This window comes from Nylanderia fulva, unplaced genomic scaffold (assembly GCF_048542155.1).
Source record: "Nylanderia fulva isolate GAGA-0341 unplaced genomic scaffold, ASM4854215v1 Scaffold7, whole genome shotgun sequence".
NCBI classification, from domain to species: domain Eukaryota; kingdom Metazoa; phylum Arthropoda; class Insecta; order Hymenoptera; family Formicidae; genus Nylanderia; species Nylanderia fulva.
The window spans coordinates 5,121,094-5,144,894 of NW_028190807.1; the positions used below are offsets into that span (position 1 = coordinate 5,121,094).

The following is a 23,801-nucleotide window of genomic DNA, read 5'->3' on the forward strand; positions in this document are numbered from 1 at the left end:
CACGATATGGGAAACAGAAACGGGATAAGAAAAAGAATGGGATCCGCTCAAGACAGCAAAAACGTCTTAATTGCTCTTCGATTGGACAGAACACTCTGATTCTCGTTTGCGTCCACGCAACATTAGATACTATCGTTAGATTGATAAAGCAAAAATCTTGAAGGTTGTAACGCGGGGTGCTCTTATTTGTTCTCTCTTTACGAATCTCTCTTATAGCTGTGCTTTATGTAGTCTTCTTCAAGTCTATTATTATGTTATTCCGAAAAGAGATACAACACGAGCTTATCATATTTAGATTTTTTTTTTTACATTTGAAAAATTATTTATATAAAATATATTTTTTAAGATAATTTTATAACACGGATTTATTTTACGAGTTTTTATACAAGATGTAAATTTATGTAATTTTATGATTTAATTTTCGTCTCTATATCGGTATTTTTTTTCAACTTCTTAATTTTTGTGCATATGTTTTTATTCCAACTTTGTTTTTAAACAATTTAAATATTTGAAAGAGAATTTTAGTTTTTGGAGTTTTTCCTATCTATATAAAAAAGGTTCTATTAATAGTCATCTAAAGATTGCAATGCATAAATCTCGTGTATATATATTTATCGACCTATGGCCTGTAATTTATATGTATATTAGACTATACTTTCGCAATCGCAATCGCAATTCAATATCGATTCAGTTCACAGCAAATGATAGAGATTGATCTCGCCGGGTATTTGATTGTAGCACGGAGCGCCCACGGGGAAAGAAGCTATTTGCAAATGCGCGGCATCGAGGATGCTGCTTATTAATTTCCCTAATGAATTCGCTGCACTCTCGAGCTCGAGGTATAGCGGCTCTTTCGCATAATCGAACGATTAAGTGTCAATTAATCCGGTGCGGCTTTGAAGTTTCGGCATTCGCCAATCCTCATCCTTTACCCTCCACTCGCCAACCTCCTAGAATACGCATTGATTTGGAATACGTCGAAACGTGTGTAATCACGTTATAGCTTACACTAGTAACAGCTAACACTAACGCGCGCAACGACGTTCAATCAGAGAGAATTGGAGTAATATCGCAGAATTTGAATAATATTTTAGAAACAACAGTTAACGTTAAATATAAATCATTTTCATTACAGATTTTTCTGCGAGATTTAAACTTCAAATTTTGTCGATTGTTCCTCGACAAATAAAAAATTCACCGCAAATGTATATCAAAATGAATATCCTGAAAATTTTTAAGATGACAAATAAGCTGCATATTACTCGAAGAAGAACTGTAACTGTTCATGCTTTACCGGTTGCGAATCAAGCGAGCGCGAAAACTTTTCTGCTGCGGTTTTGCAGGACCACGGAAATAAATGTTGTGGTCTCTCAAGCAGGTCGAGAAACTCTCCAGAGAATAAGTCATGCCCTGACTTTCGCCCGAGCGTTTGACCCGCTGATTATCGTGAGCCGACAAGGGCGTGACGTTGTTAGTGTAATTTACTGTGATTGAAAAACGACCGACGTCAACGTTAACGCGTTCATAAATATGCGAAAATAAATTCCGTAGCGCGCGCGAAGAGAAAGTACAGGAGGTGGCTGCGTGCTTCGTTCGTCTTTAACTCATTTCGCAACTAACAAGTTTATTTTCTAACGAGAGTTCTCGCGACTATTGCGCCTAACAGAGTCAAATAAAATTCGACTTTATATGTAGAAATTATGTACGGAAGGACTCGCGCGAACATGAATTTACGTACGATAGGAGATAGAAAATTGCAAATATTGATCAATAATTTATAAGCTCAAACCTGACCTTGATGGTATGAAAGCGCAAGGCCAAGAGAAGGACTTTCGCCGCCCTGAAGTATCTCCCATCTCTCGAGTGTGTGTCGTTCATTCGTCTGCCCAACGCTTTCATCCATTCTCACTCTTCGCCGTTTCTCTTCTTCCCCTAGCCTTTCACCCTTTTTTTTATTCTTTGATGCGAGGTCTTTTGTCCTCCGGGATATTTGCGGAGCTTTGTTTTGACGTCGGGGCTACATAACGGCTTAAATGTACGTCACTAATGGCGCGGTGGCGAAAGATACAAAAGACTACTCGAATACTGTCAAATGTTTATTTATAATTTGTTCGTGATCCGAGAAAAACAGTGAATAATGGCGTATATAATAAACGTCTTGTTTCCTCTAATACGAGCTTTTATGTTAATTACAGCGCATCATACGTCAAATGTAGGACTCTTGAAATCCATTGGATTACTATGAGTTATTAATGCGTTAATGTTCTCAATGAGCTGTTCATATTACATTGAAGTGACAATGACTTTCATCTTGATTATATATGAATATTTTCCGACATGTAAAAATTGAAAATATTATTTAAAATTTCTTTTGTGTACAAATTTCAATTATGTTTTAAAAAAAAGAGAGAAAGAGAAGAGGGAAGGAAAAGGTTACAAGAGAAATCTATATCTGACGTGCGATATGTTATCATTTCAGGTTAATTGATTAATCTTTTTTTGTTGATTATTTTTGATAAACATATTGCTATCGTTGTTGTGGAAAAAAATATCGAAAGTAATTAAAGATTCGATTAATTATTTCACTAATAATATAATGTATCCGATGACACGAATTAAAGCAAGTGAATTTAACAACGTTCGTAAAATTATTGCGTTTATCTTTCCCTCGATACAATTTTTATAGGACACGTTGTCGCGGGTCACTGCAATGCGGCTTTACGGTGGCATTCGGTCAATAGGCGCATTGCCAACTCCATCCAAATTTCTAAATAAGCCGTTGTGCCATTTTGCGTGAAGAGAATTGCATACGCAATTTTACGAAAAAAGTGCAAGAAATCACGCAGATAAAATTTTATTTTGATATGTTATTATTTTAACATTTCTATATAATTCTGTGATACTCTCTTCGCGTCAGAAAAATATATTGCTGTAAAAATTTTCTCTAAAAAGTAATCGAAATGTTTTTGTGCTTGACTATATTTGTCGAATATCTCGTTCTCTCCGATTTTTGTGATTTCGCCAATCCATTCTGTTTCCGATACCGTCTTTTTGTCCGATGAAGAGAAACGATCGGGCGTTTTCAGGCGTGGAACAAACCGCGCGTGCAGAAATAATAAACGACTCGCGCGCGAACTCGTTTGTTGTAATATCTCCCTTTTTTGCTATCTCGTACGAAAGTAATTTTAATTAAAAGCCGCGATGTCGGCCGATCGTGTCATCTTTCGGTAGCTTCTCAGAGATGGCAGCATTCCTCCTTTCTGACTCGTCCATCACCTGAAAGCTACCTGGTCGCTCGGTCGATAGTCGGGGAAACAGCACGAATAGCACGAGCTCGGCTCCTAGCAAGAGGCAACCTGATCGCGCACCTTCACGCGGCTATACTGTTAATTTTCCACTCCGACGAGATCTTGATTACATGACAAACAACGCGACGCTTTGTAGATGCAAGTCTAGATTCGAAATGTGAGAAGTTAAAAGGAGAATGCACCGATGCCGAGGATAAAATATATTTCGCAAATAATTAATGATGATGATAAATGTATGAAACGTTTACTTTCGATTAGAGCTTTTGCATTAAAAAAAATTATAATGCTCTTTAGAATAAGAAAAATTCAATAAAAATTGAATAAACTGGACATGCAAAGTTTTGCAGAATTTGTTTAAAAAGTAAAAGTTTGATTTTAATGATAGATTTTCTTGCTTGATTTGGAGTTACTTTCTTATTGCGATCGCAAATACCTAATCGCAATCGTAAAAATTGATTATTGTATAAACTATATTTAGAAACGAATACGTAAGAACAAGTGTACATGTCATACGTCACACACGGCATGTATATTTACATGTTCCTATTACGTGTTTTGCTACGTTTTGCTATAGTTACGTTCCTGTTTCGATTAGATTATAAACGTATAAGTACTCTTGTTCCATACAATTAGATCATACTAAGATTAAATGAGATAAAACATGATTATTTATAATAATTTTATAATATAAATTTAATAATTTTTATAAATAATAAATAAATTCAAGTAAAAAAGTAATTTCTCGATTTTTTTATATACAAATCGTATGTAGAATAAAAGGTATATCGATTTATATTCACACTGTTATAGAGATTATACATTCATCGTGATATCAGCAGAGCGTGATATTGACATAAAAGTTAAATATGCGAATGTTACAATATGGAACCAGCCAGTTAATAATATCATTCAACTTTTTTTAAGATTCGCAGAACAGCATACCAAATATGACATATCAGATAATGATCTTAAGAAAGTGAAGTAATGTCTGATAAGAAAACGCGTGATATGTGTAATATAGCGCACGAAGCGATAAGATCTGATTGAGGGAAGACAAGAAAAGTCGAAAGTTATTCAATCAACTATACCTACTATTAGGCATTCTAATTACAAATTTTAAGAACGCTGAAATTTCGTGATGATCAGACTTCATCAACAATTTCTAACATTTATTCTTTCTGCATACGATCTATCTGCAACTTTTAACATTTTGCGCACCAAGAAAAGAAATATAGCAAATAACACTTTGCTTTATCTATCATAATTAAATTCCTCCAGATAAGTAATGATTATATTTGACGTTAAAATTATTAATGTGAATAATTTTTAATGTGAATAATTCTCGTGTAATTTTTTTGTATCACAATAGCTAATATTTTTATCGTGACGTAAAACAAATTATTTTTAAAACCATTACATCTTGAAAAAAATTTGATTGATATGTTATTTAAAAAATTAAGAAATCAAAATAATCTACTAAAATTATTATTTATCAAAATAAAGAGGCCAAATATATATGTTGCAACATTTCGATATTGGTTTTTCATTATTATTAATTTTATAACAATTCAAAATAGTTTCTTTATATTTGACTTGAGAATTTAAAGTTACACAATCTTTAAAACTATGACAACTATTCAATGGCAAGAAAAAAAATAAAAAAGAACAAAATTACGTAAATTGTGGCGAACACATGGCGATAAAAAAACAAAATATTACAAAAGATTATTATATATAAATATCTAAAATTATCATATAAAAATTCTAAAATAAGAGGATCGAAGAAACGCACTATCAACTATGAATCTAGAAAATCACATTATTTTCTTTCGAATCGGGAAAGAGACAAGCGGAAGTAGTTTCTAGCGTTCTCAGTGAGGCAAGGATAACGGAATCCGTAAAAGGAGGATCCCTACGACGTTTTACAAACGGATCCAATATTTTCCTTCCTACGAGAAACATCTCGACGAAGAAGAGGAACGAGTAACGAGGATTCGAAAGCTGGAAGAAAAAGCGAAGAGACCGACTACCGCGATCGGCTCTATCAAACCGGCCGCGGCTATTACCTTAGCTTCAGCAAGTTTTCTCATATCGACTACGATCGATAGCCACCCGCATCCTCGGTTCCTCACATAATCTCGGCCAATATCGTATCTGGATGGCGCCACTTTGTGACAGGCACACCGCGCATCTGCTGATGAAACGACCGCGCGACCCTAATCCGCGTGTGATACTCTCCATTTTGTATGAAAAGTGTCCTTCTGCCTAGGCGAGAAGACTAAAGGGATCGCGCAATTATTTTCCAAAAGAAGATATAAGGTTTGAGACTGGTACAGTCTATCAACGAGTTTGGACGAATGAGAAAAAGCAATATATAAAAACAATTCTTAATTTTTTTATCTCTCAAGATGGTTAATTGAAATAAAGATATCATTAATGATGAAAAAGTGTGTAGGTATATGGAAATTTTCTGAATTTGTCAAATTTTATAACAGTACATTTCATGGTATTGTACAAGTGCGTTCATATCTTGAAGTTCATTGATCCCGTATAGTATTCTTCGTCTACACGTTCTCAGATTCTAAATTTAAAGAGAAAGAAGGTAGCAACGGAAGGGCGCGTAGTCACTTCCGCTAACTGGAAAAGCAACGCGTCGGATTGTGAAAAATCAATAAAATCGCGCACCGAAACGCGCACGAGTCTACAATGGATCGTAGAATGAGGTTCATTGACTCTTCCGCGTTTCTACGATCTACATGTTTCTTGGAACCCAGTCAAAGTTTGTAAAATCGATAAAGACGCTCAGTAGAACACGTGTTCGCGTAGTATCAGTTCGGTAATATCAGAAAGATTCAATGTTTTTGGGATCTTATTTTTAAATGTTGGACAAATTTGTGAAAATCGATTATAATGTGTGAGCGATGTAGAATTTCTTACAATTATAATAAAGAATTCAGTAATCTTTGATATCGTGATGAGTTTTAATTGAAACGATCTCTTTCTCTCTCTTATAAATAGCTCGATTTTATAATACTGAAATTAAAACTTTTTACCCTAGTGTTATATAATATATTTAGAGAGTACTAAAATACGATATATTTATAGACATACATATTACTGATACATAAAATATTGTTACACACATTCAAGTGCATTAAATATAAACGCTTGATTTTTTATTATATATCTCGCAAGCGCACATATTAATGAAAAAAGTGTCAATCTTGACACAAGAAATGTGCAAGAAATTGCTTGCACATTGTTCATTCTATCACTTATTCAAATGTAACATCGAGGTAGCTAAGTTTTGTTTGTGTTGTAAAATATGTTAAATGAAAAGTGCGTCTTTATAGCTTCTAGTTGAAAGATAGTATTTCGAGTTTTCCTTACGGATAATTTCCTCACTCTCGCGAATTGTTTTTAACCGGTTGAAAAGAATTTCATGTTTAATTTTAAAATAGCTATTATATAATTGTTTTCTTTCAAGGTTGTGACTGCGTAATAAGCCTGCATGTGTGCGCGTTATCCATTCAACTTTTTCAATTATATACATACGCTTATATGTATACGACTCGAGAAAAAGGGAAAAGAGGGAAAGCCGGAAGTATAGCGAGAGGCAGAGAGAAAGAGAACAAGGGTAGAGAGTGTGAAACATATACGATCCAATGAAACCCTAGGTAGCTGGCGAACGCGGCAGTTAAAACCACCCTCTACGAATCCCGTCGTGTTACTAAGTGATTACATGACAGTCATACACATATATAGGTCAGAAAATGAAATTATAAAGCCAGCAGTGTTCAAGGACGCGCAAAGCGGGTGTGTTATACGTTTTGCATTGCCGTTTATTCAAGGGTGATCGTACCTATGAATGTGAAAATATATTTACGTTATTAAAGGAGCAAAACGTTTCTTCATTTTTCTCTGTGCACATTATTGTATAGTAGCGTTTGATATGACATATCCCGATAGCTTCCAATATGAGAAGAAATATCAATATGGAACAACAATAATAACAAATTTACTCTAAGCTCGAAGAAATATTGGCTTTGTGGATCAGGTATTTGATGTTTGAATTCGAGTATACAAACAAGTTTACAAGGCGCTGTATCCCTCTATATGTTTCTTCGAGCTTCTTTCAATTCTATTTTATCGATAAATATTTGAATGAGAGAGAGAGAGAGAGAGAGAGAGAGAGAGAGAGAATGCATATATATGTGTGTCACAAATATTCGAATAGTTTTGTTTATTTGTCTAAAGTAATACATTTCAATTTGGATATAGATATTTTTTATCTTCCGTAAAAAAGGAGACCCAAGAAGATACAGGGAGATAAGGATAAATTATCTACGCAAATGATGGATTAGAGATCCGAAGCGCTATTTTTCACACGAGAAGATACACGATAAAGGCTTGGAGCAAAGAGAGCGCAAACTAGTTTCCTTATAGAATAACTTAGTTATATAGAATAGCCTTTTCTTTTCGAGCAAAAAGCTCTCTCCGCTCTTCAGAAGCATTGTAAGGCATCGTTGAGTGGGCGTACTTGCCGTTGCAAAAAATGTCATCGCGCCACTTCAACATCACGACAGTAGGTCAAGTTTTTAGAAAATCCGGATGTAACAGCAGTTACGGCCGATGAAGTTGCCTCGTTCGCGTAACCATTTCCGCAGAAAAACGGGGCTACTCACCTCGGCCGATCCTACCGCAAAACTTCAAAGAACTTTTCTCCTAATAGATGTACTGTACACCGGAAACCGGAGGCGCTGATAAACTTCACAAATTTAAAACTTTATAATCCGGGATAGATGCTACTTTAACTTGGTTACTTTGTATCTTCGCGCAAGTTAATGCCAGGATTTTAGGATTAATTCCTCAAATTTTTTCACATCTGAAGGTTGTGGAGCTACATATGCATATACTATCGATTCAATGTCGAATAACATTAAAATGCGATATTAATTTTGATTACGTATATTATTAATATTTACTATTTAAAACACATTTTCTTTAAAACCTAATATTCTTTATAATATTTAAAAATTTTAACAACAAGAACAAAATAATAATTCTCTCTAATTATTGTAAATTTCAAAGAAATCTATTTGTGAAAAATATTTTTTTTGGAAAAAAATGTCTCTCGGTAAATTTTACTTTCATCAATCATTTTCTTTGTTATTTATTCTTTTAAGGCTTGCCATTCATATTTCTTTGTATTCTTTCCTTTTTTATAAAAAGTTGATAGGTTTCTATTGCGATCGATGCAGCTTCATTCGTTATATATGATACATCATTATTTACTCTGTTCCCGAATGCATCAGGTTTTAATTGTGGATCTCAAGCGCGTAGTGGATTATGTAAAACAAAAGAATCTCGTCACAAAGACGGCTGACACAAATACAACATTATCCCGACACACAATTTTCAGAATAATTATACGAAACAATGAAGATATCGACCTATCAAAGGCGCTAAGTTTATTTTCATCCTTCCATACTTTTTCGATCAATAATTTGATAAAAAAAACTTATTTCTGAAAAAAAAAATGAACGAAGTCTAACGAGCAGAGTCATTATCGCGTTACAATGGAAAAATAATTGAAAGAAGCGAACACGAGAGCCAACGCTTTTAATTTTCACAAAGGAAAACTTCACTTTCGTGCATCGATTATAATAGTTTCAACTCATTAAAGGCAAAGAGGAATGATTCCACTGAAATTTCATGAGAGAATACACTAACTCTCTATCATGCTGTCCTAATTTCTCGATAAATGTCCTCAACGAGACCTCAGTAATGCACTTGCAAGGAACAAAGATACTCGACTATCGTACACCCACCTAATCCAGGTTATTCTCTCTGTGACCCGCCAGTAAAAGCTACCGCGGAGCTTCGCATTGTCTACTCTAGAAGTACTAGCGCGATCGATAAATCCCAACGACGCTGGACTATAGACACTCTGCTGAATTCAGCAACTGTCCTGAATTTGCACGACCATCTACCTCCGCGTTTCGCGACGAAAGAAAGCTTTCGTGGCGGACCCTTTCGAGTAGGTATGGGTTCGTTTGAAGTTCGCTACGAAAAAAATCCGAGACTTTGCATCGGGGTGTCCAACCCTCGACTTCGTTCATCCTCTCTTATTCTCTTTCTCTCTCGCTCTCTTGATTGGCGTACGGTTTCATCACACGGAGACTGCTCGACGAAGTAGACGCTCGGCGATGGCACCCTTGCCCTTGACTACAGGGTGCGAGAATGCTCGTCTGAGGGGTTTGTCAGCGCTCTCTCTCTCTCTCTCTCTCTCTTCTTCTTCTCTCTCTTTCTACCGGCAGACAGGTCGAATACGCGCGTAAAAAAAAAAAAAGAAAATAGGGTGCGAAAGGGGTAGGAGAGAACAGACGAGACGCATGGCGTCCTGCCTCCGCCGCTTGCGCTGTCTTGCTCTCTTCAACGCTCTGTGCGTCCACCCGTACGTGCTTGCGTACGCACGCCGCACGTACATACACACCGCGTAGTTGCGTCGTCTCTTTACGTGCCGACGTAAAGCGAATAGAGTCGCGTCGAGTGCGAGGGTGCGGAGTACTTGGACTCGAGTACGTCGAGTAGTCATCTCTCGCTTGGGTTGATCGGATTGGTAGCTGGCTCGAAGCCCATTCATATCAGACTCGGTCATATCGTCACGTAGTAACGTCGTACAATAAGCACTTTGCAAGCCGCGGTCGTGTAGAAAATTAGTGCCATCATAATGACAATATATATATATATATATATATATATATATATATATATATATTTAAGCAATTACATGATTCTAATCAATTGAACTATAATATATTAATAATAACAAATTATGTCTCTGCAAAAAGTATCATATATATATATATATATATACTTTTTGCAGAGACATAATTTGTTATTATTAATATATTATAGTTCAATTGATTAGAATCATGTAATTGTTTAAATAAATATTTGTCATGAAATAAAAATTTGACAAAATATTGCAGTATTTTAAACGGCACTAATGAATATTTTCTACATTAGATTTTGCACTTATCTCGTTAATTACTCTTCAATTTCAATAGCATGGTATCGGACGGTTTACGAGGGTTCACAGTTACGAGGCGATCGACCTCGAGTACACCCTCGATGTAATAGACATAGACTTGAAGCGACGTAATCAAACGATGCATTAAATGCAACGTTACGACTGAAGATCGATGTGAGAAATATATATGTATATATAGCGATACGATTATGAATGTTGCGACAATGTAAATAAGTACGATGTGAAGGACAATGTCTACGTTTTATCCGTTGTGTATCCGACGTATGATCAGAATATACAAGTCTATACCCATACAAATTCGAATGACGTAAATATCAAACTTGCGTCGTATAACATGCTTATTTTTGTAGTCGGTTTATAAAATCGTAGAGAATCATATTTGTACTCGTTCCTGTCATATTATCGCGCAAAATTTAAAGTAGAAAACCGAATAATGTTAAAACTTTTGTCAAATATTTGAAAGGGATCTCTATAAAGTTAAAAGATTCTATTTTAATCAATTCTTTTCTTTAAAATGAAGAGAAAATTCAATAATATATGTAACTTTCCACAAGTTTTTCCGCTTCTCTTGCAACTATTTATATTCATCGTCATCTGACGCGTCCAATTCGTAGATTCAAGAATAATATTATCTCGAGGATGTAATAGCTCGCGCGAGACACTTCATTGAATTCTCAACGCATTCCCAGTTGTTGTAAATGCGAAAGAGAACGGATTTCTCGCAATTGCAACGCGGGATTCCCCGCATTTCCGATTTAACGGTGTTGACATGCGGCATCTCGAGTCGTTATTTTGCGAACGGCCGCAGATATTGCACGCTCGCGTTGCATATCGTTTCAATTGCATGAAGCTTAGGGCAAGATATGAGACATACCTTTCAGATGCTCCGGAGTATCTGCTGCACCGGCTCGCATAATATCGCTCAGATAGTGTTCCAAGGTCCTCATGTTGTCTAACGGTGAGTTTCCATTAGCCGTCATACGATCCTGGAAAACATTAAAGGGAATCTTATATTCGTAATGGTTCCTTATAAATTCTTTAATAATTAATGTTAAATTTCGCGACAGAAAAAAGTAGGTGAATCAATACTCGAAATTTATTTTAAACGGTTCGATGTACGTGATAATCGACGTCATAAATTAATATAACTGTTCTAAAATTTGCTTTTCAAAATGTAGTAAAGCAATATTTATCTACTTCACTTATTTACATCACAATTCAGACTTTTATCACAACGTCTCACGAGATCAAAATAAATCAACAATAGTCACTATAATGCAAGAAAAGATACTTCAAAGTCCATGAATTTTGGATTTTTCAATTTCCATTGCAAGCCATTTTATAAGATATTCGTTTATTTCTGGTACAAAAAAACTTTTTAAGGACGTGCGAATGTACCGCGAGATAGGAAGACGACAAGGCGAGAAGAGAAGTTTAAAAAACAATAAGAGAAATAACATTTCTAGCGTTATAAAGAAAGAAACAGAGAAAAATTCGCCAGAAGGAAGCATATCACTAAGTATAGTAGGAAAGAAGTACAGGGGTAAAAGACGCGAGAGAAAGGCCTGTAATAGACCACTTGTAACGAATCAGGGAGTGCAGTTAAAGAGAGCGGGGGACGTATTCAAAAGTTCCATCTATCCCCACCCCTTTATTCTCTCCCCCGTCGTCGTCGCCACACCCTTAATGCACATCCGTTTCCCTTCTTTTATTTCGGCTACCGCGCGGCCGAAATGCCGTGTTCCCGACGAAAGTTTGATAAAGCCTGACGACCTCTTTTATTTCGGACGTCACGCCACGGAATTGCCGACTTCCTCGCGCGGAAAGTTCGATAAAAAAGTCGACCTCCGAAGATTAATAATCTTCCCGCGATCAGATTAGACCGTCATTCATAGATCTCGATCGATATATGCGTAATTTAAAGAAGATTCCAATGAACTGCAATTTATCAAGCCTCGGTCATTTAACGAATTGATATCTCGTTTATTGATACAGTCCAGCTGATGATTTTTTTCACGTATTTTTCTAAATGTTTAAAGTAACTAAAACTTGGTGAAAATTATGTTTCTTGAATTTTTATAATTCCAAATACTGAAAATAGTAATTCTTATATTAAGCAATAATCATGATGATATTAAGATAAAAATTAAATATTAATATCGATTTACTCAATTTAGATTGCTGAATGAAAGAGTTTCTCTACGTTGCTTGATACGAAAAATCATCCTGTATTTTAAAAAGATTTCTTCGTTCTGATTTCTTTCTACGCGCGTCTCGCAAAGGAAATAGACGAGGAGTTATGGGAGAAAGAAATGGGTGAGAAGGATAACGGAGGAGAGTCGAATCTTTGAAGGTGACCAATTGAGAAGAACGGCCGGTGTAACGAAAAATAACGGGCACGATGCAGGAGAAAAATGTTTACTCGCACAAACGGAATGCTTCCTCTCGTAACATGTTGGGGCGGATAGATGTTGAAATTACTAACTTTTTATTTTTATATGTATCTGGTTTTAAAAGCTCTCGTTGTATTTACAAATAATTGTGAGATATATGATTCAAAAATAACGCAAACTTTCAACGACGCAAAGAGCTTGATAAAAACAAATAGAAGGAAAAATCAACTGTCGAGAAACATTTTTGTTCTTAAGCTATTATTCTCGTCCAAAACAATTTCTGTATATATAAATGTCCAATATAACTCACGCTGCATTAGTTCTACTGCTGTTTAATAAGCCGTGTATCTCGCGCGTATATTATACATATATATATATATATGACTTGATACGCGATGTTTATATAAATCTCTCGCAACGTGATAATTCGCACACGTCCTCCCCATCCTGGACCAATATTGAAATTTACGTCGACGCAAGCGAGCGCGGCCTTCGAAGCCGTCGTCCTGGAATAAAACGGCCGTGACACTTATTTGGTCAACGTGGTAGAGCACGGAGAAAAGGAGAAGAGACGGATACCCGGGTGTATGTCGCACGAATAGAGCAGAGGGAAAGAGAGAGAAAGGGGTGAGCCCCTGATGTCGAATAATCGTGCCCATCTTTCCACGCTGGTGGAAGTGCAAAAGGTGGCCCCACCTTCTCCACGAACGCGTCGCCTCTGTGTAATCCCCCTGGTTCTGGTATTCCTTCCTTCCTCGTGTACGGGCCCTCTCCGGATCCCCACCCGGGGATTTCAACCCTCTTCCCTCTCTAGGGTTGCTTCGCGCGCGCGCGCGCGCGCGTCCACCCACAACACGCACATGCACACCCACACATACATAGAAACGCAGAGAGAGAGAGGGAAATGTTTCTCGGCTCCGTTCCGTCTCTGTCTGGCTCGTGGCGCGGAAAATCAATATAGGGAAACCAGGAAGCAGCGGCAGGGCGTCGACAGCAACCTCTGTGCAGGCTCCATCCCGGTACCACTACCCCTACTCGCCGTTCTCTCGTTGCGTATCCCTTCTCCTCTTTATCCCGTTAACCCTCTCTCTCTCCCTCTCATCAATTTGTTTCCCCGTGCCCTATTCGTTTTTGCTTGCCATCGCTCATAGTACTGTTCGCAACATCATTTTCATTCGCGATGATCATTAGGGGTTTCTTATGAAGTCGCGCGATTTTCTCTATTGGCCGATATTGAACATTCGTCTTCCGGGGACAATCGGGAACGTCTTGACCGTGACTACCACTACTATCGCGGCAACCACCCCTCTGGTAAGAGGCCACTGCGCAAATCTTCCCCCACCGTCGGGAGTAGGTATACAGGTCGAAAGAGGGAAGGGAAGGAGAGAGAGAGAGAGAAGGAAACTGCTGGGAAATTGGGTGATCCGGAAGAAGACGCGAAGAAAACACTGCAGTGTCGTATGTACACGTCAGGGAAATGCTGGATTCGGGCTGTACATCACGGAGATGTATTTTCGGTAGCACCACCAGCGATTCGTTATCCTATCTGCGCGCGCGAGAAGCCCATATATCTACATCTCTTTCGACCATGCAATTCATGCGAACGCATACATCCCATATATATACACGCGCGATGAAAATACAATAAATCCAATGGGATAAACATAATAACTTGTTCACTCGAAGACGCGACTACTCGTATCGATTCTTTCTCTTTGTATCAGTTACGAGGATTCCGCGTTCGACCCAGAGAACTCCGCATGCTTTCACGGTTGCGAGACCCGGTCGCGGTTGGCCCAGTTCCGAAGTTGGCGGCTCGTAAAAAGCGACGGTACTTCCCGCTCCGTATACACGTGTGTATACATATATACGTATACGCGTTCGCATGTGTGCGCTTGCACTATATCGGAGTTCTATGTTGACCCCGCGTTTGCGAATAATCCGTGGCCTGTCATGGACATCGTGGTCTAATCGAGGATTGAATTATGGCGAGCGGAGCAGAGGTGCTGAATGTAATCCAGGAGTGGTCCGGGAAACATGGGTGTAAACGCGTAAATTTTCTAGGGGGATGACATCTCGCGCGTCAGCCCGTTTTGCGCAGTCTCCACACATATAGGCGAGGCGTGTGACGTAATGTTCGCACGGTGCGACACGCATTCCGGTTGCGTTTGTCGAGGACGACGAGAAAGAATTTTCTCATTCATGTTTTTTTAACATATAGTATTATCCGATATTTTCGCGCGATATATGTGCGGACGGATTATCTTCGAAGTGACAAACAAGGCGAGGACGCATTTCACCTTCTACTTGCGTTCTATGTGTTTTGAGGTACATTCGCTTTGTATTTTGGAACATAATATTCCTGTATACGAGCAGGTTTTATGTTACGGAAATATTTACATTAGCAAATAAAGTGGCGAGAGAGATATATATCACAATAATGATATCCACGCACGAAAAGTAGAGACTGATAAATGTTCATTAAGATAGCTAGGGCACAAATTACTAGGTCCTTGCTCTTAGATAAAAACATGCGATTAATTGCACGATAATAAGTCAAGTCATAAATAATTCAAGCAATTTACAAAGGGAAGAAAGTAATATTTGGAAGTAAACCGGCCCGACTCTTATAATGAGAAAGAAATAAAAGGGTCGGTAAAAAATTAGTAGGAAGCTGAAAAGGGGAAGAAAATGTAAAGGGGTTGCTAACGAGGGAAGGGAACAGACGTGTTCAGGTGTGCAGCAGGCCACCCCGAGTTCCGCATTTTCGTCGCGTATCCATGCAGTCCGGAATATTTGTACCCTCTGCATCTACCTTGTAGCATGTAGATAGATCTCTTTTCTCTTTCGGCGCTTATATTCCGCTTTCGCGAGACGTTCGCGCGAGCTATTTTGCGCGCACGTCCGCGTTTTACAGTTGTAAGGAGGAGATGGGGTGCGTCCTCATTGTGATCGTCGGGAATATCCATTAGAGGATCCGAACGCGCGACGAGTAATTATTATGTCGAGCACGACGTCGTCGTCGTCACGTTGCAACGGCTGGAAAATAATAACGCGAGAGAATATGCATTACACTACACAGTAGGGGGTGTAAAGCGAAGAATTTCTCGATGCGATATTTCGTCAGCGTCTTGCGACACATTACAATTGTATTTTATATTTCTTTATTATACATTGTTACGTCGCGTGTACATACATATTTTGCATATAACGTAGACTAATTGACTCGGCTGATTTTGCTGTAATTTTAAAAAGATCGCATAAAAGAAATCGACATTGCTCTATTATTTCTGCCAAACGTATATACGTAACGGTACAAGTACCGATATTTGCGTTATGTAAATTTTCTAATTATGCATTTTAAATTATTTCAAAAGATACGAGCACGTATGTTCTCCAAATAACAAATTCAGGTTTCAAATATAATTAACATTTAATTACCTAGGAAGAAAAATGAACCAAGTTTAGCTGAATCATCAAGTTCGCGATCAAAAAATTCGACTTTCTGCAGTTGCATCTTTTTTTCGCTTATGATCGTAACCGTGTCACCCGTTATCCGATCCGATTACGTTTCCCCTTTCGTCCCTCAGTTCTCTTCCAGTCCCGCAAACGCGGATGAAGGGTGCGGATGGCACGCGGAGAGGGTGCAACATAACCTGAATCCCGAGGCGTGTGCGGAAGCAACGGCTAGCACAAAGTAGGTCACCTCCATGGAGCTCTCGCCACGAGGGAGGGGGTGAAACGTACACACAGAGACGGCAACATCGGCGCGCCGCGATGGCGGCCAAAGGGTGGAGAATGTGGCGTGGTATCATCGTTGTATCGCGATCGTTGCGGACAATAAAGCTTATTGTCTAATGCGTACGGAATATTTAGAATGCGAGCTAGAATGGTGATCGTTCAACCCTCCGTTTTTACTTTCGGTTTAGTTCATTTGGGAATGATGGGTATCGCAAATTGTTTTCTACCCTTATAGAAATTTATCGTATCCCAGCAAACATCGATATATAATTGTTACATTGCTAGAATAAAACGGAATATAACAGGTAATATAACGTGTACATGTAACATCCATGTTAGTTGTATAATTTCCCATTCATAGATGTAACATTTTAATATAACATATATTACGTTGTAGTTATATTGTAATTATATACCAAATAGGTGCTATCTTGGGATATAATGACGATATAACTACAATGTAATATATATATAATATTAAAAATGTTACATCTATGAGTGAGAAATTACAACTAACATATACGTTACATGTAACATGCTTAATTTGTTATATAACATTTATATACTGTGTTTGCTGGGATTGTTAAGTACTCGAAATAAGTGATTATTTTAACTTACTAGTGCCAAGCTAAAAATAATATAATGATAAGATATGATTTATTTTAATGCACTTCGATTTTTTAGGCTACACCTTTAGTGATCGAATCTGTTTCTATTGTAGAATTGCAAGCCAGAAAGGAATAGAGAGTCGTTAACATGATTAAATTAATTCCAAGTATTTACGCAAACAATTCTTAGTTAGCATTTTAATGCGATTCGTGATACCAGACAACAAGAATTTAAAAAATGCCTCGAAAAAGTCTTTTTCAAAAGAGATTTTTTTATACATATTTTAATCTGTTTCTCTTTTATTTTAATATTGCTATCGGACTTCTTTTAAAGATTCAGAATGTAACAACAGATTTTAATATCTGGATCTTTGATGATCGTCTATAATACCGTATATCGCAATAAACCGATGATAATATCTTGATCCCTTCGTGTTATCAAAAAATCATGCTCGCATCGTAAATGCCAAGGCACTTAGCTCGCAACATACTTCGTGGTAAGCGGATCGGGCCAACAAAATTACATAAGATATCGAACGGATCGAATTAAATGCTACGATGTAAGTGGAAAACTTGGATAAACAACCATCGTAACTTCTAGCGTTCAATACCGGGTGGCCATCCCCCTCTGTAAGCGGTTAGCCGCATTATTTCGTTACATAAGATACAAGCTTCAATGGGAAATATTACGTGTGCAATACGAGATCGTTCACGGAAAAAAAAATTAGTTGCATTGCTCAATTTTAGCTGTCCCTATATTATACATAAAATTTAATTACCATGCTAAATTTTAGCTATAATAACTAATATTTTTCAACTAAAGAATTCTCTATTAAAAATAACAGCTTATAACTTAAACATGTTTTAAACTTTTTCTACCAACTACAGTTTTAAAGCTGTAAGTATTTTGATATTTGTGACAATAGAAAGTTTACTTTAGCTTGGTCAAAAAATCTGTAGCTAAAAAATATCGCATAGCTAGAATTTATAATTAAATTTCAGGTTGTAATATATATAGGGACAGCTAAAATTTAGCTATGCTGATTCATTTTTTTCCGTGTTGTATTATATCAAATTATATCAAAGAGAAAGAGAGCACAAGTACATCCCATCATTTTAAAATAAATATAAAAATTAAAGAGAACAACTACGTGATAATCCATAAGAGCTGCCGTTTTTTTTATAACTTAAATAATTTATCTTTTGTCATTGTACCACTGATATTTTGGTTCAGCCTAATTATTTGCATCTACTACTTATATATGACGAACAACAAGGTAATGAGCAACGAAACTAAATAATTGTTTCTTATATTATTAGCGTTATTCTGGAAGTTGGACAAAGATTTTGCACGTGTAAGGTCTGGTTAACTGCTATGCGGAAGGACGCACCCCACGCGAAAAATCTATATCGCAGGAAACCGGAGTAACCTATAAACCCCCGTACTGGGTCACTTCGCACCGGCGCAGTCCGGAATTCAAATAGGACGGTGATTAAATTAGGTTAACATCTAGATGGCATAATGGAATGGCATGTTTGAAAAATTCCCTTGTCTGACTTTCTGCTCTCTCCACATTTGATTTAGCAACCATACAAAAATTGAATGTGCGCCGCATAGATACATATAAAATTGTGATTTTCTAAACAGAATTAAAACTCTCGTAGAAAAATATATTTTGATTTTTACTAGTTTCTTTTTTACACAATGTGTGAAACAATATTATAACATAAAGGATTTTATTAAAATTCTACAAAAATTTTATGTTAAAGCTCATGAGTTGTTACTTATTAATCATAAATATCAATGGAACAGATGAAATTGAATATTTCACTAGTCATTTTTATCTTAATTAAAAATTGCTATCGAGAAAATTCTCGCGGTATCGATTGAGACTATTTACAAATTATCGATGCTCTTCTTATTATCGAGATATCGAGTGAACGTAATTTTCACTCACCGCAGGTGATACTTTGTCTTCCCTCAACTAGTACCTATTTCAAGGACAAATTTGCATCGTGTTATCAGAGTGCAACGCAATTAACACTTCCAACCGACATGCTATGCATACCGCAGTTGCCTTTTTTCAAGTCACGTTGCGAGTCACGCAAAGCATGTTGGTTTAATATTTTGGTTGTACGTGGCACGCGATTTAACTTCGCATAATGCAAAAAATTTTGCATGCATAATAGTTTATTTATTTCGTAGAAAAGAATATTATTTTTAATCTCTCATTTCTTTAAGAATAATTAAATCAAAAATAGAGCAAACTTTAAATATGTTCTTGTTATACTAAAATAATATAAAATGACAAGATTATCACTATTATCTATGTTAAGAATATAGGATAAAGGTATTAAAATAAGGATCGTACAAGATGGAAGAAGAAAGCTGTAATGAATAATAAATCATTTCTTAAGAAACAAAAAATCAGACTGCTGGAAGTCATATTTTTTTTTCACAACCTTTTAACACTCACAAGAAAATATACATACGTAACAAATTCTATAAATACAAGACTTTTAAAAATAAGATCCGGCAAAATTATGTAAAGAATAAATTTTTCAAGTTTGTATAACCTGAAAATTTTTAAAATTTTTTCTACAAATTACAGTTTTAAAGCTGTCAGTATTTTGATATTTTTGGCAATAGAAAGTTTGCTTTAACTTGGTCAAAGAATCTGTAAATAAAGGAGAAACGCGGGAGAATCTAAGGCAGGCAGTATATGTATATGGGAGGGTTCTTTAAATTTATTCGGCAGAATGCACACGAAGAACTTTGAAAGTAGCTGCGGCTGACTTGTCGCATGCGGATAAAAAGTTTCCTAAGAAATCTCTTTTCGTGTTTCTTCCCGCCGATCGTGCACACGGAATAAAATTAGCCTCGCGCACCTTCGATCTATCGGAGATCAATTTCGAACCCTCGGGACGAGAGTCGACCTTCGCGCGACATATCGCGAGCCGCCTCTCCGTTTTTTCAACGATCAGCAGGCTCCGTCATCGGCCACATGACACTTTTGTAGGCGTTATTACATCGTTTTAGACCCAGTTGCATGATAAAATGCCATAAATAGAAACGCTATTGGCCGGGGAACACGTGCGGGCCAGCCAGAGCGGAGTCTTCGCGTTTCGTCAGACCCATTTCGACAGCGAGGCCGCGTTTCGTAATGACGTTTCGAGTTTGCCGCACAAGTAAAAGCAACGACGACTCAGCGCCAATAAAAAAAATCGTTATCTCTATACGTGTATCCATCACATTACAATTTTTTTTTTTACGTATTGCGACGCGATTATTGACATACAAGCCTGTGATCATATTGTATATGCATGTGTATGTATGCCTGCGATCCACTGGCGATTGGTCCTCTCGACATATCGGCTAGAGGCGACCTACTGCACGTGCCCCGATTCCCCTTCTCAAGGTGAATGACGAGCAATGAGTTATCGGACTTCGAGCTCGAACATTTCTTCGCTCTGTTAGGCGCTTTTGCCGCATTACCTGGGCGCGTGCGCGCGCGACTTCTACATATAATCCACGACACTTGTGTGCTAGTATATTATTCATCGACCGTTCCTACACAGTCGCGTCGAAAGCGAATCGACCACGGCGAAAATCGGAAAATTGTCGAAAAAGTACGGCTATTTTTGCTCTTCTCGTGTTACCGTATATTCATCTCCTATTATTATCGGCTACGGTGATTCATATTCAATTTAAGCTTCTGTAGCTATATGGTGCTTAATGTTATTGATACAATGCAAATTTGTTTAAAGTGAATGAAAGGGATTATATTTCATAATAATAATAATATATATAATATATAAATTCGAAAGCAATATCTCAAACTATATAGATATTATATACAGGTATTATTCATCGCTCCAAATGTTCAAAAAACAAAGTAAAAAGAAAAAATATCAATACTTTCTTGTATATTATTTTTTCTAAATTTTATAATATATTGTATAACACATGTAGGTAAAAAGAGAGAATAAATTATAGTTTCTAACAGGGCAACTAAATTTTCCGAAGAGCATCTCGAGAACCATGGATGTTGTATCGTAATTTCTACTGAAGGTAGTGTTTAATTGAATCAATGTATAATCGTATTCACGACTTGTTTGTGTACGAGCTAATTGTTTTTGGCGACGTACAGTCGAATCAACGATATTGAGGTTACTGATAAATGAATACTACATCTTGCACTGCACGATGTGGCTCACCTGTTCGTTCCTTGAAACGCAGCTATGATGCCTACCGATATAAATCTGACGAAATGTCGAATTTTTGTATATCAGCCAGAAAAATGTCGAAATAATATGGAATTTTCGATCAAAACGTCAAATAATAAATATTTAACTTTAATTGATATATAAAAGTATAGAGCGTTAATAAATGTAATCAATCAGAATAATTAGTACTCAGAAAAGTGTTAAAACATAAGCAATATTTTTCAAATATGTTATCAGTATATGTAATCATATATATTTTAAAATCTCTATAAAAATTTATATCACACTTTTTGGCGCAAATACATCATGATATTATATCGATACTGTGTATATATTATTAGATATTAATAAACACGTATTTTTTCAAATACTATAGATATTTTTTCGCATTTTTATACCATAGACTCCATTATTTCCATACCACTATTTGGTATGATTAAGAAATCGAGTGAAGGAAAGCATTGTATTGTGTACAAATATATAAATGTTGGAACACGAGGTACGTGGAGGTAATAGCTGAACGACAACATGACGACATCCGCCATTTCTCTCGAATAGTATGCAGATCTATTTTCGAGTGATGGTTAAAATAGCTGAGCTTAAACTTCTGCTAGACACTGTTGGAGTTACTACGTTGGAAAGGAATTAGGTCAGACTTGAACGACGAAATAAGTATCAGCGAAATAGTTTCCGATAGCGCGACCGGATAACAAAAAAAATGAAATCAATTATTAATGGTAGCCTCGATAATTCCAATCATAAAAAAGTATTTAATTCTATAAAATAATTCCTTAAAATATGGTAATTTTGTATGTATATATATGTAAGAAATGTTTAAGAAGATTTGTAACATTTTCTTCATGCGTCTATTACTATTAGAAAACTTTAGAAACTTTTCATATAATTTAATAATTGATAAATAATTATTTTCAGTTATCTTTCATAAGAATATATAATTATTTTATAAAATAAAGATCTATATTTATAAATGCAATTCTAATTTAATAATGAAATTTAACGTGTGTGTATAAATAAATCTAAACTCTCTTCATTTGGACATTATTTTGCTACTCATAAAATTGTTACGGAGAATTATTAAATAGAATTGATTAAAAGATTTGTCATAAAGCGCGTAATAAATAATTAAAATAATAATGACACATAAACGAATTTTATCCATTACTAAAATATAAAATCAAAATAGTAGACACACACACACATATATATATATATATATATATATATATATATATATATATATATATATATATACATTGACTTTATATTAAATTATTCGAATTAAGCTTCTTATAATGGACAACCAGTGGCCACATATAAACGAAATTATTTATTCATTCGCTAACCATATATATTGCGTGCAAGATATATACATATAATGAAAGCTCCCGTTTAAGATCAATATCGCGATTCAAACGTAACACAACGTCAGTGTGCATCGGACGTAAATGGAGCGAGAAGTGTGGAAAAATATATTAATTGAGAAAAAAAAAACCGCTAACGCATATTTTCGTCGCGCCATTCGTACCATTATCTATCTCCATATTGCTACCGATTATTTTTAATCGCTATTCAACCGCGACACACATGCATTAATTACAATTACGATAAAACGCCGCTCCGATTGCGCCGAAAAAAATATAAAAAAAAATATAAAAGAGACTCCCAAAACACTCTATACTCGGTACAGCTTCAACCTGCTCTTTCAGCGCTAGTACGCACGATTTCGTTATCACGCGAATAGATATGCGAAATGACGGGCCGCGAGAGATAACCTGAATTCGACTGTGTAAAATTCTTGCGGACGGAAAGGCATCCACCTACACGACTACACATGTTATACTCTTAACTTGCGACATTATCGCGCCGTTAAAGACTATACGAAGTCAGGTCGCTCGGTAGCGCAACTAATCGCCGAAACAGTCGTTGTATTGGCTAAATTTAAATACGAGAAATGCCCCTTCTCTCTCTCTCTCTCTCTCTCTTTGTCTCTTCTGTCTCTTCCTCTAGCCAGTTGCATAACTCCTGGTGGCACGAGGAACGCGTGGCGCGGTGTCGTGGCACACCGAACGAGCGCGAAACTGCGGAAGTCGGAGCGCGCGTGCCTTCCTCGTCGGCCTGTGAGACCGCATGATTGCCGGCGCAGTTTTACAAGCGGGTACCTTTGACTATACTACCTGCTCTCTCCACCGCGATCGATAACGCAATGCTACTCGGCTAAAAAAGTCGTGGCAACGTCTGTGCCATCGGTGCGCTCGCGAATCGAGCGAAACAACGAGAGTCCGCGGTCGGCTCTCTTCGAGGTTTTTCTCCTCCTTTCCCGGACGAGCTCGCTGCAATTCTCTATCGAGCGGCGTGCGCGGAGAAAGGAGTGCAATCTAATTGCCCATGTGATTAGCGCGTCTAGTTAATAACGAAAGATATTTTTCTATGAAGTTGATAATTAAAC

At 36.8% G+C, this 23,801-nt stretch overlaps 1 protein-coding gene across 1 annotated transcript in view; it reads right to left on the minus strand.

Annotated features, from left to right (window-relative positions):
- Window positions 1–23,801, minus strand: part of orb2 (cytoplasmic polyadenylation element-binding protein orb2) — a 149,398-nt gene that overhangs the window by 121,847 nt on the left and 3,750 nt on the right. The window contains exon 2 of the mRNA XM_029307117.2: window positions 11,240–11,351. Within this exon, the coding sequence (XP_029162950.2) occupies window positions 11,240–11,351 (112 nt within the window). The remainder of the gene's footprint in view (window positions 1–11,239; window positions 11,352–23,801) is intronic.